We start from the raw sequence: 17,085 nt of genomic DNA on the forward strand, positions 1-17,085 counted from the left end.
CAGGCAATGAGAGTGGAAAAAAACTATAGGTATGGGGAGCATATTGGGGGGAGGTCAGCAGGGAGGGGAAGGGGAAGAGGGAGGGAGATGATATAGGAATTAAGAATCATGGTAGGAGGGAATGGAATAGACAGAGAGAGGTTGAGAAGAACTATATGCACAACTAATGGACATGGTCTAAAAGGGGGGGACAACTGGAGGGAGGGGGGCCACCAGTGGAGGGGAGAAGAGGGAAGGGAAATTGGGACAAATGTAACATTATAATCAATAAAACACATTAAAAAAAAAAAACAAATCACCTCTCTCTGTTACCTGAGAGAAGGGTGATTGATCATACAGGTATAAGCATTAAATGGTTGTTGGGTAGAAAATTGGAACCCAAAGTTTTGTTAGACAACTGAAACATTTTTCTGTGAACACCTTGTTTGAGAACTGAATAGTCTGAGAACAAAGATGTTTGAGAACTGAGATTTGACTATACTTTATCTTTTTTTTTTTTTTTTTGGTTGCAATAGTAAATGTTTGTTTTTTTAATTTCTATTTCTAATAGTTCATTACTGGTGTATAAAAATGCCACTGATTTTTAATATTAATTTTATATCATCCTAAATAACAATTCACTTATCAGTTCTAGCAGTGTTTTTGAAGTCTTTAAGGTTTTCTATGTACAGTACCAAGTCATCTGCAAATAAAGACAGTTTTACTTTCTTTTTTCCAAAAAAAAAAAAAAAGAAAACAGAGGAGACTTCTGGTCAAGGTGGGTGCATAGGTAAATACTTCCAGCCTTCTCCCAAAACCACATAAAAATTACAATTAAAATATAGAACAACCATCACACAGAACTGTCAGTATTAAGTTGAATGGAAGTCTGACAACTATGGAATTAAAGAAAACACATCCATCAAGACTGGTAAGAAGGGTGGAGATGCAGAACGAGCTGGTCCACATCCACATATGGTGGATAAAAATTCGGGAAGGATATCTTGGAGTAAGGAGTTCCAGCCCCACATCAGGCCCCGTAGCCCAGGGTTTCAGTGCCACGAGGATAAGCCCCCATAACTTCTGGCTACAAAAACCAGCAGGGATTGAGTTGGTGGAAGAAACTGCTGGAGACCCAAGCACTTCCTTTTAAAGAACCCACACACAGACTTACTCAGACTCACTCCCTCTGAACTCCAGCACCAGGGTAGCACTTGAAAGGTACCAGTGGCATACAGGGAAAAAGTGAAGTGTTTGGCATCAGGGTGAGAGCTAGAGGACAGCTTTCTCCCAGAAAGAAAGATGAGCCATTGTCCTTTTTCTGAACCTTTCCCCCACAGAGCCACAGAGCTGGCAGGCGGGTGCCATATCTGAGACTCCATCAACCTCGCTAACACTGTTTGCCCCACCCTGGAGATCCCCAGAGACTCCATCCCACCCATCTGATGGTCACATGGAGGCTGCTTTTCTATATGCTTCACAACCTCCTAAACCCTATCAAACAAGCAAGAGCCAGCCTCAATGAGTCCCCAGTCCCCATACCTGTTGTTAGGTAGTCCAGGCCAGGCACTAGAAGCAGGCAGCCTAGATTCACAGCTTGGTTTGATCTGTGAATCTCCAAGCCCAGCACAAGTAGCAGCCATCTAAGATTGCTTTCTAGCTCAGGTTGGGTACCCCAAGCAGAACACATGTGGGGGCTAAATTTGGCCTACACCACCTGGGAAACCCCAGAGGTTAGTGATCAGTGGTTACAGCCAGTCCTTGTAGCTGACTGGCCTGGGTAAATCCCTCCCATTGACCTGCAAGAGTAATCAAGGCTCAACTACAAGAAGAGGGTGTACTCAACCCACACAAAGGGTGCACCACACATTGATGTTTCTCTCCCTCTCTTTCTCCCTCCCTTCTCCTCTCTCTAAAAAATAAATAAATAAAAACTTTAGAAAACAAGGCTTAAAAAATATATATACTTAAAAAAATAAATAAGGAACTCATTTAAGAAAAAGAAGATCAAACTGTGAACAGTAAAATGGCAATAAATACAAATCTATTAACAATTGAATCTAAGAAACAAACTAAGCAAACAAGAAGAACAGAGATAGAATCATGGATATGGAGAGCATTTTTATTTTTGCCAGATGGGAGAGGGTGTCGAGGAAGGGGTGAAAAGGTGAGGGGATTAAGAAGTACAAATAGGTAGTTACAGAATAGTCATGGGGTTGTAAAGTACAGTACAGGAAATGGAATAGCCAAAGAACCTACCCATGACCCATGGACATGAACAATGGTGTGGGGATCTGAGGGAGTGGGGGATGCTGGGTGGGGAAAACTGGTACAACTGTAATAGCATAATCAATAAAATATGATAAAGAAAAGGGACATATACAATGGGTTTAAGGTCAATTCCATTGGATCATATTCATAGTAATATAGTGCATTTATTCTTACAAGTTTTGCTAGCTGATTCTGCACCTTGAGTAAGAAGTACACTTAATGCATATTTCTGAAACCAAAAGTTTATGTTTGGGCACTGAGAAGATTTAGATAACATAATAAATAACTGGCACTATTTACAGAGAGTGACAGGATAAGCTGGTTAGTTTCTAGGCATTTACTCAAAGCAAATTTTGTTGAAACTATTAATCTTGCTAAAGGTCCATTTAAGAAAAGGCCAGTAGTGGTTTTTGATATTTGTCTAATGCAATTTTCATGTTTAGTTAAACCCTATAGATGGCTCATAATATACTTGGGGAAGGTAGATTCCATTTTGCGCAAGGTCATTTTTTGAAAAATTTCTGAAAGTTATGAACAGAGTGCTTCATGAGCTTGGACCACTATAGAGTAAAAGCAATTTTGTTTACAATCTAGCTAAAACCATAGAAGCTTAGCTCATATTTTTGCATGTGTTTTTGCAAACCTTATTAGCTTTCCTTTTCTTTAGGAATTATTCCTGGAAGAGAGATATTCTCATATGTCATTTTAGACAATAAAAATCAAGGTCATTCTTCTAGTCATACATATGTATTCCAGATGGTTTTTTAGATAAAAAGGCTAAATTTCCTAATTCAGCACCAGCTGCAGTTGGAGGTAGGGTGGAAATTAGACCTGTTTTTTAAAATTCATAAATATCTTGAAGATTATTAACAAAATAGCCAATTCTTAGGGTGAGATTTTTGAACAAATACGTGGTAGTACTGGCTTATCTTAAAGTTAAATAAATTATGATTTTATGACATAAAAGTTTTAAAGCTTTGGATATTGTAAACAATTTTAACTTTGATTTACTTTGTAAAACATTTTTTGATCTAAATTTGATATCTTATAAAACTAGAGTCATAAAATTTTAAATGACCCCCTTTAAAAAAAACAGATTTTATTTATTTATTTTTAGAGAGAGGGGAAGAGAGGGAGAAAGAGAAACATCGATCTCACATGCCCCCAGCTGGAGACCAGGCCTGCAACCCAGGCATGTGCCCTGAGTGGGAATTGAATTGGTGACCTTTCAATTCCCAGGCCAGCAATCAATCCACTGAGCCACACCAGCCAGGTATCAAATGACCTCATTTTAAGAGATCCCATACCATGTCCAAAATGGCCCACATTAACAATATTATTCCTGGGTCTCAATTTCTTCTCTTGAGACACAAACATGATAGAATAGATTACTTCTAGTTTCTTCCAGTTCACCTATTCATGGTTTGGCTATTTATTGAGAGCACTGAATTTATTGAGAAGATTGACAATTCACTAGAGGTTAATACAGGAGGTCCTCAGTATACTCTAATCTACTCACAGAAATAAGAGAATAATGGTCACTTACAGGTAAAGGTTCAAAGTTTTCATCCACTAAGTGGTAGTTTCCAGCTCCAAAAAACACTTGCCTCATCACCACTTTTATGCCCAGTCTGGCTGACAGGCCCAATTTATCCAGCCACCTGAAACAGAGTGAGACTCAGCTTTCTTCACGTTTGGAAAACAAAATAACTTAACTCTAATTATAGACCATTCTAATTTATTAATCAATGTGGAATTGACAGGAAACCAGAAAAATTGTATTAATTGTAAATAAGTCATTCAAATGAAATAGAGACTATCCTTCACATGTTTCCACAACAAGTCCTAGAAGACTATCAATATGCCACAGAAGTCCCCTTCTGGGTAAGGCAACATCTACAAAGCAGAAAAGACAAATTCCCACCCCTACAGACAATTATTCCTTGTCCTCAGGGGTATCCCAATCACGTGAGGTCTAAAGACTACAGGGTTGCTTGTAGTCAATAGTAGTAAAATGTGAAATAAGTAGAATCATGCCTAAACTTATATGGATACCTCCTGCCCCTCATTCTTAGTTAATTGCAAAACAAACATCTAATTCTTTCCTCTACTCATCATGCTCCCAAGAGCATAAACAATTTATACTTTATTCTGGGCTAATAAGAATGTAGGTAGGAGAGGAAAGAGAGTAAGTCTCAATGTGAGGGTACAGAACTATAGATTAAGAGTGGTAAAAGTGTTATGAAATGCAAGTTAACCATTTGTTTAAAGCAATCAAGTTTGTGGTGGTTGGAGTAGGAGGTGATTTGGTAGATCTTTAAGTTTGGCAGCCCTCTGGGGTGACTTCATACCTCAGGCTCTAACCTCTCTGGGAATCTAGAAATACTGTGTAGCATGTACTGCATATCCTTGCAGAGTCAGGGCTCTAGACAGACTCCTTTAAATATTGTTGGTTTTTATTTTATTTTATTTTATTTTACAATGTATTTATTTAGAAAAGGAATCCTTGGCATGTTCATGGGCCATAATTAAGGAACAAAACTTCTAAAGTAATTCATTCATACAGTGATTAATTTGAAACGCACGTTAAAGATGTCCAACAAGCTTTTAGTAAATCATTCTCTTGCAAAATCTGGCACAAATTTTGGAGCTCAGCCACAGAAACTATCTTTGATAAGATTTTTGGCTGATGAGCTATTACAACCGAATAGACGAGGAGCATGCTGTAATCTGCTCCCTGAGGCAAGTGCTACCTCACTCACATAAAAGCAGCCACAAAGGTGTCAGACAGCAAGGGTGCTCCACCCCCGTATGCAGAGCTTGTTTCTCCTAGCCAGACGTTCTTGTGGGGTCGGGTCTTCTCAACAACCTATGGAACAGGAACGTCTCCATGGTAACTGCAAACAAGCTGACCGATTATGGTGTTGAAGGTTAACAATATTCAAAATCTTGTATTCCCAGACCCATCTGTCCAAAATAGTTACAAAATATGTTCACAGTCATTTAGGTCTTGGGCAATTTACTTTTGCTGGAATACTAAGTGTGGAAGAAATGTAAACAATTCCCTTCTTATGGCCTATGGAAGTTAATTCTACCAAAAGACTTTTAGAAGTATTTTTATTTTCTAATCAACATACATGGATAAGACCTGATGCCAAGGAAGACTGAAGGTGAATAAGACTAGTGCCTGTTCTCTAAAATTAGAAAACATGTAAATTTATATACATACAGAATGTAGCACCAACTAAACCACAGAATAAAGACTGCAGTTTTATGTTAAAAAGAAAAAAAGACTATTACCTGAAAAATTTTTTGCACAGATGAAATAAAAGTGTCCAACACATCAGGGTTTAGAAAATCTTCTTTGGTAGCTGTTCGTCCATCCAAGTAGTAGCTAAATTGTTTAGAAAATATTCAGAAAAAAATAACAACCTTTACTTTCTACCTTAAAGTTAATTGGCTGAACTTGCTCTTTTTACTACCTCTTCCAACCTCCCTGTTATTAAAAAAAAAAAAAAAAAAGGCAGAAGTTCTGCTGTAGAGAGACTGTGATAAAAGGGGATCAGTACGCTGTCTTGAGGTGACAGTCACCAATGCAGGTACTTGTGGGTTATTTGTTCTTGGGCAAGCATATTGGCTTTAGCTACTTATCTGTTCCATGACTTAAAGGAGAGTGTGCTGTGCTCTTGTAGAATCAACATTATTTAAAATAAGTTTAAATTTTTGTTTTGTTAATATTAAAATTCTAGTACTGTGCTGTTTGAGACTATATGATTCTTACTTGAACAATTAGCAGTTAAATTGAAATGATTTTTTGAAAATAAATAGTAAGTACAGGTAGCAGTAATCTCTTACTATTGAGGACAGGAGACATACTTACTGATGCCATGTAACTGAATCAATCACTTCTCCCCCAGCCTTCAGGAAACTAGAAAAAAAATTGATGATGTTATCACTAAATTCTCATATACACAATATATGCACAAGAGTTTGATTCCTTAGAAATGCGATGGTTACTACTTTAGGATCAGGTAGACACAAACTTCCTAACTCAAATTTTATCAAAGGCACATCATTTGCCCCAAATCCTTGATATTCAGAGGCAGTCAATGTTTTCTCTTTTGGCAAACCATCTAGTCAGGTAGCAAACTGTTTAATAATAAGTGGATTCTTGAAGATTCCACACCAGAGTGAAATCGTAGTTTTAAGAAAAGTGATTCTGCTTCCTTAAGGTCTTACTTTCTCAGCATCTTAACAGTCTTTCCTCGAGGCTGACCAACATCAGGACCATAGAGTTTTGCATTTTTGAAAGAAGATTTTCCTAGAAGTTTATGCAACTTAATAAAATCTTCTCCTAACTGCAATCCATCGATGAAAACACCAGCCTTCTTCTGGAAACTGTTAGGTTCTGAAAGAGCAATTTTCAAAATAATTACTTATGTAGAAATCTCTTGTTTAAAAACAAACATAACAGCAGCATATAAAAGCAACAAAGCATTTTTCAAATTACAAAAACTTAGACTCCAAAGTCAAAGAAAGTAAAACCTCTAGTTATAAAGAAGATATTGCAGAAAAATAAAACCTTAAATTATATAACTGAGGTATGATGAGGTATTAAAACAATTTGAAATTAATAATGGGGATATTAAACAAATGAATAGCTGAGAAATAGTCTGTAGTCAGTAGTTAACAACCTAATTTACTTTAAAAAGGAATTGCTTCTGGGGAAGACATTTCAAAACCAGTTTCTACAATGCAATAAAAAGTCTTACTAAGATATGCCCTGGTTGGTATGGCTCAGTTGGTTGGAGCGTTGTCCTGTAAACTGAAAAGTTGCAGGTTCAGTTCCCGGTCAGAGCACATACCTAGGTTGCGGATTCAATGCCTAGTTGGGGAACGTACAGGAGGCAACTGATTGATACTTCTCTACCCATCCTCCCTTCCCCTTTCTATAAAATCAACAATCAAGGATTTAAAAAAAAGTCTTACTGAGCCTGTTTACTCACAAATTATATGTTCAAATGAGCTGGGAATTAGCAAAGCTGAAGAGATGGGAGGGAGGCACAGGGTCCAAACTACTTCCCAAATATAGCTTCACCCTGGAAACCAGACCTTTTCTTTGCAAAATGGGGCCCAAGGAAGAGGGAAACATGATGACATCTCTCTTTTATCTCACTCTGAAGAGCAGAAGGAGCTGGGTGTGTGTAGGGAAGAAAAGTAGGGAAGGAGAGATGTATGGAAATGGGTAAAGATGGGTTCAGATGACTATTATTCGTATGGTTGTTACCGTAAAATTGTGCATCATCTAGCTGAGACTCAGTTGCCTCTACCCTTCTATTCTGCTTTTGTTGCCAGCTATCCTTGGCAACCTGATCACAAAATTTGCTTCTAGACTTTACCTCTGCAGGCATGCATCATTTCTTGGCTTGTTTTCTTGTCGGTTTGGCTCGTTTGGCTCCCTACCTCCAGAATGAAAGTCTCAAGAGAGAGAGACCGTGTTCTGGAGCCAGACTGCCTGTGTTTAAATCCTAGCTTCTCTAAGAATCCTCTAAGCGTCGCACAGCATCACAAAGCTATTTAGCTAACCTTTTTGTGTCTCTTTTGTCATCCATGAAATGAAGGTCATAAATGTATCTACCTCAGAGTGGTTAAAAAGGTAAAATAAATTAATACCTATTAAATGCTCAGAACAGTGCTCATCATATTACTACATCTCATTTCTTATCTTCAGTTCCACATGGCAGATGTGTGGAAAATAACATTATAAATATGTTTGAATAAATGTGGCTAGTCATTTGCACTTCAGTTAGAATTTATGAGTTCCTTGCAAAAAAGTGAAGGAGACAATCAGGAGCTTCATCTGGATAGGATTCCATACTGGGAACTTTTAGCTTGAGCATATCATGAGGGCTGAGATTAACTGACAAGTCAAGAAACAGAGAAAAGAATGGAAGGGTAAAAGCAAACTGCTTCCTTTACAGTTTGGCTGAGTTCTGCTTGCCAAGCATAATGGGTTTAAGTGACCCTGAAAATCTCAAGGGAACCTGGGAGCTGCCAAAGTTGCTGGTTTCAGTGGGTTGTCCTCAGTTCAAATGTAATATAAACTGGGATTAGCAGTAGGTTCTGGGATATACAGAGGAGTTTTCTGCCTTAAGCCATCCAGAACTTGCACTGCTGAGCACCACACAAAAGTGCCAAACCAGAAGTATATTTGCTAACATTAAAAAGAATGTCAAAAATAGAAACAGATAATACCAAAGGGGAATCTCATTAATGAAATATGCCCAGGGATACTTACCATTGCCTAGTTCCCAAGAAATGTTATAACTCTTGGAAGTGCAGTAGTCCAAGAGCAACTGAGCATTAGAACTGTTCCACTGAAAATTTGCTGTTCGTAGTAAGGCATTTAGACCAAAGATCAAGTGCAGTCCTGAGCAATTTGCAAAAGTATACAGTATATCCACTGAACTTCCTAAAAGAAAAATTAATTGAATAATTAGGCTGGCACCACAGTGATGAAGGCCTCCAGATCTGTCCTTCATAGTGAATTACTATTTCTGTTGTTAAATTGAAAAAATTCCCATCCTAACGAATGACTATAATTATGAATAAGAGACAACAAAATTGGCTTGGAAAAAAAAAATCAGTGTAACTTTATTTTCTTCAGCTGTTGAATTAAGTCTCATGGAGGTACCAGAGGCTTTGGTCTGGTGCTCAGCTTTTGTACAAATGACCTCAGGTGAACTGGGAAAACTGTTTGCACCATTCAGTGTTCAACATACAAAGGCCAGACCTTCATTAGTCAACATAAGCCCTACTCTTTAAAATCTAAATATCTTACAAACTCAGTCACAAAATATTTGGTAAATTTAATTACATTTAAAACATTTTAATTTTAAATAAATGGAATTTTACATTAAAAACCTGGTCTAGGGTTTTAGGGCTGTGGTTTCCAATCTATGTGCAAGGCACCCTGGAGAGCCACTGTGGATTCACTGGTGTGGCTGTCAGATTTAACAAATTAAAAAACAGAGCATCGTTTGTGACAACATGGATAGACTTTATCATGTTGAGTGAAATAAGTCAGAAAAAGTTGTGGGAGAAGGGGTGGGCTGGGTGGGGGGTAGAAATGGGGGAAAAATGGACAACTGTAATAGAAAAACAATAAAAAATAATAATAAAAACAAATATTCTGATTGAGTGTCAAAAAAAAACAAAACCATATAATTTCACTTATATGTGAGCTATAAAACTGAAAGCAACAAGTGAACAAACAAAAGTAACAAACAAAAACTCATAGACACAGACAACAGTATGGTGGTTACCAGAGGGAAGGGGGATGAGGGAGTAGTAAAGGGTAAAGGGGGTCAAATCCATGGTGATGGAAGATGCTTTGATTTTCGGTGATGAGTACATAGTGCAATATACAGATCACAGAAGTGTGTACTTGAAACCTATACGATCTTTTTTATTAAGGTCATCCCACTAAATTTAATAAATAAATAAATGCAAAAATATAGGGTATCTGGTTAAACTGAACTTCAGATCAATAATGAATAATTTTTAGAGTATATCCTATGCAATACTTGAGAAATACAGTAAAAAATCATCATTTATTTGAAATTCAAATTTAACCAGGGACTCTACTCACAGGGATACTACAGGATCTTTGAAATTTGCAAGGGAAACACATCAACATCTGTTGGGTGATGAGAATTATCACTATTAGGTCATTACAACTTAATAATGGAAACTCTTAGGTATTTCTTTTGGGTTAGATACACTATGAAAAAAAAATTACTAAGTCACTGAAGTGCCATAAAAGTTTGAGAACTTTTGAACACAATGTTTTAAACTATTAGTCTATAATCACTTTTTGAGAGAGGCAACATATAATATTTAACATTATCTTTAAATTCTTCGTATTTTTATGTGTATTTAGAGTTACTTGTTAAAATAGAAATTCACTCTGGAACCCTCCTAGTTTAAAAAAAACAACAACACTATCTATCTGGCAAATTTATACCCTTTCTTCTTAAAAGTGGTTTTGTTTTTTCTAAGTCTTCAGCCTGAATTCCTTAGTGAAACCCTAGATTTAATATGTCTGATTAAGACTGAGAAGCAGAAATGACCTTAAGCAAGCTGTTCTGGGCGTTTTTGATGTTTGCTCCATCACCCACTTCCACAAAGTTGCTGCCTCTCATCAGAGTTATAGATACTGCGGCGTACAAAGCTCTCTGAGCCCTCTGGCCACAGTTTTGGACAGCACGGGTCTTTGCGATTACTGAGTCCTCCCCAAACCTCCATCCTCACTTTTCTATAAGGGAACTGACACCCAGAGAAATTTGCCCAATATCACATAGCTTTTTGGTGGCAGTGCCATTTATACAAGTCTTGGAACTGCTGTCACAGCTATATTTTAGCCTTACATATTGCAGAAAGGGTCCTGGATCAGAAATCATAAGTCCTGAGCTCCAGGCTCCACTCTCCTACTTATAGAATGAATGACTGAGAAGGGAGGGTGGGATGGTGGGGAGGGGTGATTATGGCGTTTTCAAAAAACCTGAAATGGTTGCATTTTAGAGTATTTATTTAACTCACACTTTACTCTTCCTCTATTACTTCATTTTTCCAAATGCACTTGAAATGTATATAGCTTGAAACTCTATTATATGCCCCCTATAACAGAGCAGTAACATCTCCTAGCATAAGGGCTCTATATTACTGAGTTTAAATCCACTCAAAAAAAAAAAAAAAGAAAGAAAGAAAAGAAAAAAGCCTACTCACTCCTCAAAATAATAATAAGAAAACTCACAGCTAATGATCTAACTCCTGATCATTATCCAATCTCTTATCTCTTCCTGTATGGGAGCATGGAAAGACCCCTGGGACAAAGGTAATCTGGATGACATTAAAAACTGGTACTGACTCTTTCCTTGGTGTCATAATGTACCATGTACATTTACATAAGCATGTTCAGCACTGGGTGTGGGAGTGGGTGATGAGGGTGGAGGAATACAGTAATGAGGAGAGGGGTGGAGAAAAAGAACGAAGAATTATCTCATTAAATGTGATTATTTTAATGAGTCCTCCTTTCTGCATTCACATCCAAAATTATACCTGTAACATTGCTTCCTTTCCTGTCCTAACAGGTTTATAGTGTGAGTTCATGTTCTTATGACAATATTTTGTAATCTTCTACTCAAGTGAAACACACCATCCAATGGGTCCTGGAATTCAAAAACTTACCTGTATCTTCTAGAACACCTTTTTTAAGGGTACAGACCATGAACTAATCAAAGTGTCTTTGCCACAATAAACTTTTGCTGTCTCTCCCATCATATGATGCCAGTCCAAGTTGCTCAGGTATTACCAACCTCAGCTATGGATGCAGAACAATGGGTGGAAACTCCTATTGGCTTCTGAGATACTTATCACTATAATGAGTTGTGCCCAGAATAGACACAGTAGTTTCCTATCTATATGTTTGCAAGGCATGCAGATTAAAATAGAAAATTTCAAACCAGAAGTCAAATGTTCCCAAATACAAATAAACTGTATTTATTATACAGTTTCTCATTGCCAAGAGGATGGCTGGAATTATACTGACCCCGTTACTATGTAGTTAGCAAAGGAACTTTCCTCTGGTGTAGGAACTATGAAAGTCCAAGTCACACAGGCAGGAAAAATGTTCAAAAACCTACCATTTTGGTTCTAGAACGATCATGTGAGGTAGCAAACTTTTTTTTTTAAGGAAAATTGAAGGTATACTGGTATAATGTTTAACATAATAAAAAAAGTGGGAACCTGTAGATTACTTAATGCTGCAGGGTCTTCTCCTAGCAGGCCTACACCATAAAGATTTACTGCAAATTAGACCTCACTTCTACAGGTCTCTCTTGTACTTCTGCCATCCCTTTAATGGGATCAGAGATGGCCCTGCTTTAGGCCAAATTCTGTTCAACAACAGATCACGTTATTAAAGTGTTAGAGTAGCCCCCCACCCCCATTTTAAAATGCAAAGAATAATTTAGAAAACTACATTATCTATTAGCATCTAACACATTTTCTGATTTCTTATGTTATGTGTTTTTTTTTCCTGTATCTTATAAATAAAAACACATAAAAATTAAAAATCCATGATACACTAAAATCCAGATAATATACATTAAAATCTTACAAGGGTAATTTACTTTCAATAATGTACTTTTAGAAATGCTACTAACCCAAATTAACTTCAAGATAATTCATTTTTCAAAAGTCAAAAGAAGACAGTTGTAGATTATTTGAGCAGGTTATTTCCTTAAGTGAGGTCTGGTGCAATATCGTCCCTTAGGTGGGTATAAAACATCAACTTTCAGATAAAAATATATTTCACAGTTAAATAAGGGTTGCTTGTTTTAGTTCCTCCAAAACCCTGTGTGACAGCATCATCCCATTTCAAAGACTAGAAAACGGATTCAGTGAATGGAAATAAATTCCTGGTTAGTTGAGCTTCTCCTGTGTTTGCAAAGCCACAGAGGAAAGAAAAAGAGGAAGCTACTTGGTGGCCAAAGCTGTCTGGAGAGACCCAGGATTCCCCTGCCTAATGATACACCAACTTTTTGCTGGGGTTGCTTCTTGGAGGGGAGAGAGAATGGACAATAAGGGGTGAGTATTTTTACATTCTACTTTTTACACGATGAATGTATCCATGTCTCCCTTGATTTCTTAGTTCCTCAGAGAAGTTAAGGTTATTATTAGCTTATGAATGAATGATTTCTATATATCACTGTGTGGCTAGTAGGCAAAGGCAGGTGAAGAAAAGAAAAAAATCCAGAAGTTTTGGGTTCAAGATTTCCCATTAACTCTTGATAACATTTAAGTATTACACAGCTTTATACTGCTATAGAGCTTATTAGATTCAAGCCCAAGTTCAAGCCATCCAAAGAGTTTAGGGCCTGCGACACTTGCAGGGTGCAATTTCTTACTTGAGTAGGTGCTGTTCTTGAACCTTTTGTAATACTGTTCTTTAAGTAGCAGTTGCTCCTGGAAAGGCCATTCCAACTGTAACCTCTTCTCTACATCAGAAGGGATAAATCCAAATTTGCAAATATCTGCAAATGAAAGATAATTTAGAGAAACTATTTCAAAATGATAAGGTTGAAATCTCACACATTTATTTAGGTAGATGGTTATGTAACTAAAGTAGGATAATTAATTTTTCAGTTATTAGGTATGTGATCAGAGAAAATATATTCTGTTACACAAGTCAAATTTGCTGGCTAAACAGTCACCACACACACAAAAAAAACAACAACAAAGGGCAGGTTCCTAAGAAACATAGGCCACACACTGGACACAGGTACACAAGTTATTTTACAATTCAGAAAGCTCCTCAGAAACTTGAAATTACCAGAGAACCTCTCTGAAGAAAACATAGTTCAGTTTTCTTAAGGTTCACCTCCAAAACACATAGAAATTTGTTTTACTTGGACTGTATCTGATTTGTGCTGATATCCTCTTGCCATATGGTAGGATAGCAAATGTTGACTTTTCCTCCAAATTTGGTATCTTCAAAGCTTCTGAGACCACAACATGTGCACTTGGAAAAGCCACCAGCGCCCTTTCAGCCAGACTGTGCTGCTTTATCACGAGACAACAGGGCTGCCAGGCGCTCGCTGCCAGGGCTGGCTGCCCCACAAACGACTTCCTTTCTGGGAGGCTGTACACTCTGGCTTTCTGGCAGCCAGTGTCTTATCCAGCCTTGTGCTCACAAAGGATGTTTCAGTGGCACTTGGGTAATTCCAGTGCCCACCTCCCGACCTCAGACAGGATGAAGAACATTGATCAGCAAAGGACAGTTTCTGGTCTAAACTTATGAGGCCTTCTGAATGCATATGACTGGTGGAAAACAACGAAGTCTAAACATCAACTATTCCAACACGTTCTTCCAAGAGAACCCTACTGCTTTTTTTCTAATTACTATTCTATCAATTTTGACTCAGTTACTGGGGAACTATTCTAAATACTTGCTAACTAAAGAAAATAAACAGCAGAAAAAATATGTAATATGTGAAAAAATAAAATATTTATTAATATATGCATCATACATATATTATCACTCAACAAAGTATACATTTTTGATAATTGTTATGATAACAATTTAACTTCCATTTGATGTCTCTACAGCACTTACGAAAGACATGGGGCAAACCCTCGTGGCTTCTCAGGCAAAGCCGAGAGACTTCTCATATCAGAATTACCTGAGGAGATTGCTAAACTTGCAACCAAGGTTGGAGCCCAGGTATCTCAATATTCAGACTCACTCCAGGTGATTATGTATAGTCAACAGTTTGAGAACTACTGTCTCATAAGTTAAGTCTTAAATTCTATCCTTAGAAGCAGAGTACATCTCACGTCCTCTTCCTATACCTTTCACCCACATTCTATTTACAGAATACAATGGTTTCAATCACATTTCATGAAAACACCAGGAGGAGGAAACCTGCCCACTGCTTTCTTCTTTTGCGTAAGTACCTCCACAGGTCAGTCAGGTTAATGAAAATATATGGTTAATCTTTAAAAAGGTTCACCCTGGTTGAATTGAGATTGCCAGTAACTTCTCTCTTCAAAGGTTGGTTCCTTCTTGGGATCAAAAATTAGAAAGTCTGTCTTGGTGCCACCAAATCTCAGGTATGCAGGAGACAAACCTCTGGCCAACGTATGAAGCTTTGGAGAACTGTTAGGAAAACAAACAAGAAATTTAAATTATTTTTCCAGGGCAGTCCAATCAAACATGTTTATTCCCTTCTCTCTTGGTGGACCTATTTCTTAATACTAGCTGGACAGGCAGGCTTTGCAGGAAGAGGTCATACTGCTACATGGGGGGAGTCACCTCGATCTGAATCTTTTTCATTGCAAGGCTGCCATTCCAGGCACCTGGAGGCAGCTTTGAGCTCTAACTCTGGCCAAAGCCTGTATTTTAACTTGACAAATAGGATAGTGTTCAGTACTTTCAAAAAAACTCATAATCTTTTATGATTGCTGGAGGAAAAGAGAGTGGAAAGTACAGAAAAGATGACTGTGTTTCTTTGAAAAATAGATGGTCTTCAAAAATGTATGTTCCCAGAGAAGTCCATGAATGATTTAGGATTCTTCCTCCTCTCCCTAACCACACTCTTCCCAAGGAAAACAATCCTTTTAAATTTAAGTCAAATAACTTAGAATTATATGAGATTCCAATTCCTGCCATTGATAACTCTAATTTGAGCAATTCTAAATGCATATCTCATCAAGCCAAAAATGCTCCTGATAAGTGCCTATTATATGCTCAGAGTGGTACCAAGTGCTATAGAATGAACTTAGAATGATTTATAATACCTTCCCTCAAAAAGATGAAGATGTCATGAATATTTAAGTGAACAAAACTAAGAAAACAGAAGGCCCAGGTAACAGGGACCGCTGCCCTACATTTCTGAAGTCTTATACATATATTCCTGGCCACACTGCTTTCTGGAATACTCTTCAAACACATAAAATCAATGCTGTGTAGTTCTTGGATTGGCCTGATTTTAGTTTACATCTGGATTTATTTCAAATAAAAAATATCATTCCAGGAAAACGCTCATTGACAAAACTTCGTACATCCTAGAAATTAAAGATCTAACCTAAAATTTGAAATTTTAAGATGTACTCCTGCTTAACTATATATAGTTAAGATTTTGAGAGATAGCTTTACTTATGCTTAGGAAAGAGAAATTGGGAGATGGAAATTGACCAAATGATAAATCTCCTGCATTAAAAACATCAGTGATTCCTTCTCACCATTTTTTGTTTGTTTGTAACTTGAGAGCTTTTTACCGTATTATGTAGGCACTTTTTCCTTCATGAGCCTCTTCCTCCATAAAAAACATTTTAAATTATATTTTATTATGCTGTTTATTTAAAGACAAATATACTAATCTTACATATTAAAACATTTTATTTGACCTGAAAGTTCATTTTCTCTGGATCTTATTAGAACTTAATATAAGACTTAAAATATTTTCATGGCCCCTAAACATAAGTTCTGGCATGAGGAAATGCAGCACAAAGTGAGACTGCAGAAATGTCATTAACCTGAAATTTGCTCTGACAAACATCTGACAGCACCATAACTCTGGGAAGGATCGTATCTGCCATGGCATCCTCAAAACTCCTGGAAAATAAACAGAAATGCTCACGCGGACTAAGTAAGGATTCAGAAGAGAGCCAGTTCCACTTCGCTACAACCTGGAATAAAAATAAACTAGAGGGGGGAAACAGAACATTATTGTGTAATGGGCACAAAGTTTCAGTTTGGGAAGAGAAAGTTCTAAAATGAATGGTGGTGATGATTGCACAACTATGTGGAGGTTCTTAATGCCAGTGAACTACACACTTTAAATGGCAAGTTTTGCCCTGACTGGTGTGGCTCAGTGGATCGAGCACCAGCCTGTGAACCAGAAGGTCACTGGTTTGATTCCTATTCGGGGCACATGCCGGGGTTGCAGGCCAGGTTCCTGGTTGCGGTTGTGTAAGAAGCAGCCAACTGATGTTTCTTTCTCACATAGATGTTTCTCTCTCTCTCTTCCCCTCTCTCTGAAAATAAATAAATAAAAATCTTTAAAAAATAAAATGGTAAATTTTATGTTTGGTATATTTTACCACAATAAGATGAACCAATTTTAGGCAAAATGTGATTTCAACAATGAAAATAATATATAAAGGGGGGAGAGAAGAGGGAGGGTCTAGTCAATGGCCCATGGACATGGACAACAGGGCGGAAATTGACTGTGGGAGAGGGGGGAGGTGGGTGGCGCAGGGGAGAGCAAT

At 37.4% G+C, this 17,085-nt stretch overlaps 1 protein-coding gene across 6 annotated transcripts in view; it reads right to left on the reverse strand.

Annotated features, from left to right (window-relative positions):
- The window catches only part of HPSE (heparanase), a 56,734-nt gene that overhangs the window by 29,082 nt on the left and 10,567 nt on the right, over positions 1 to 17,085 (reverse strand). For all 6 annotated transcript variants that reach the window (XM_090266238.1, XM_090266236.1, XM_090266235.1 and 3 more), the window contains exons 2-9: positions 14,826 to 14,971; positions 13,221 to 13,346; positions 8,549 to 8,722; positions 6,490 to 6,658; positions 6,131 to 6,178; positions 5,551 to 5,644; positions 5,013 to 5,119; positions 3,797 to 3,911 (exon numbers count right to left, since the gene is read on the reverse strand). In XM_090266238.1, the coding sequence (XP_090122364.1) occupies positions 3,797 to 3,911; positions 5,013 to 5,119; positions 5,551 to 5,644; positions 6,131 to 6,178; positions 6,490 to 6,658; positions 8,549 to 8,722; positions 13,221 to 13,346; positions 14,826 to 14,971 (979 nt within the window). The remainder of the gene's footprint in view (positions 1 to 3,796; positions 3,912 to 5,012; positions 5,120 to 5,550; positions 5,645 to 6,130; positions 6,179 to 6,489; positions 6,659 to 8,548; positions 8,723 to 13,220; positions 13,347 to 14,825; positions 14,972 to 17,085) is intronic.

The sequence above is a fragment of the Furipterus horrens genome, unplaced genomic scaffold (assembly GCF_987537825.1).
Source record: "Furipterus horrens unplaced genomic scaffold, mFurHor1.1.pri manual_scaffold_2, whole genome shotgun sequence".
NCBI lineage: Eukaryota > Metazoa > Chordata > Mammalia > Chiroptera > Furipteridae > Furipterus > Furipterus horrens.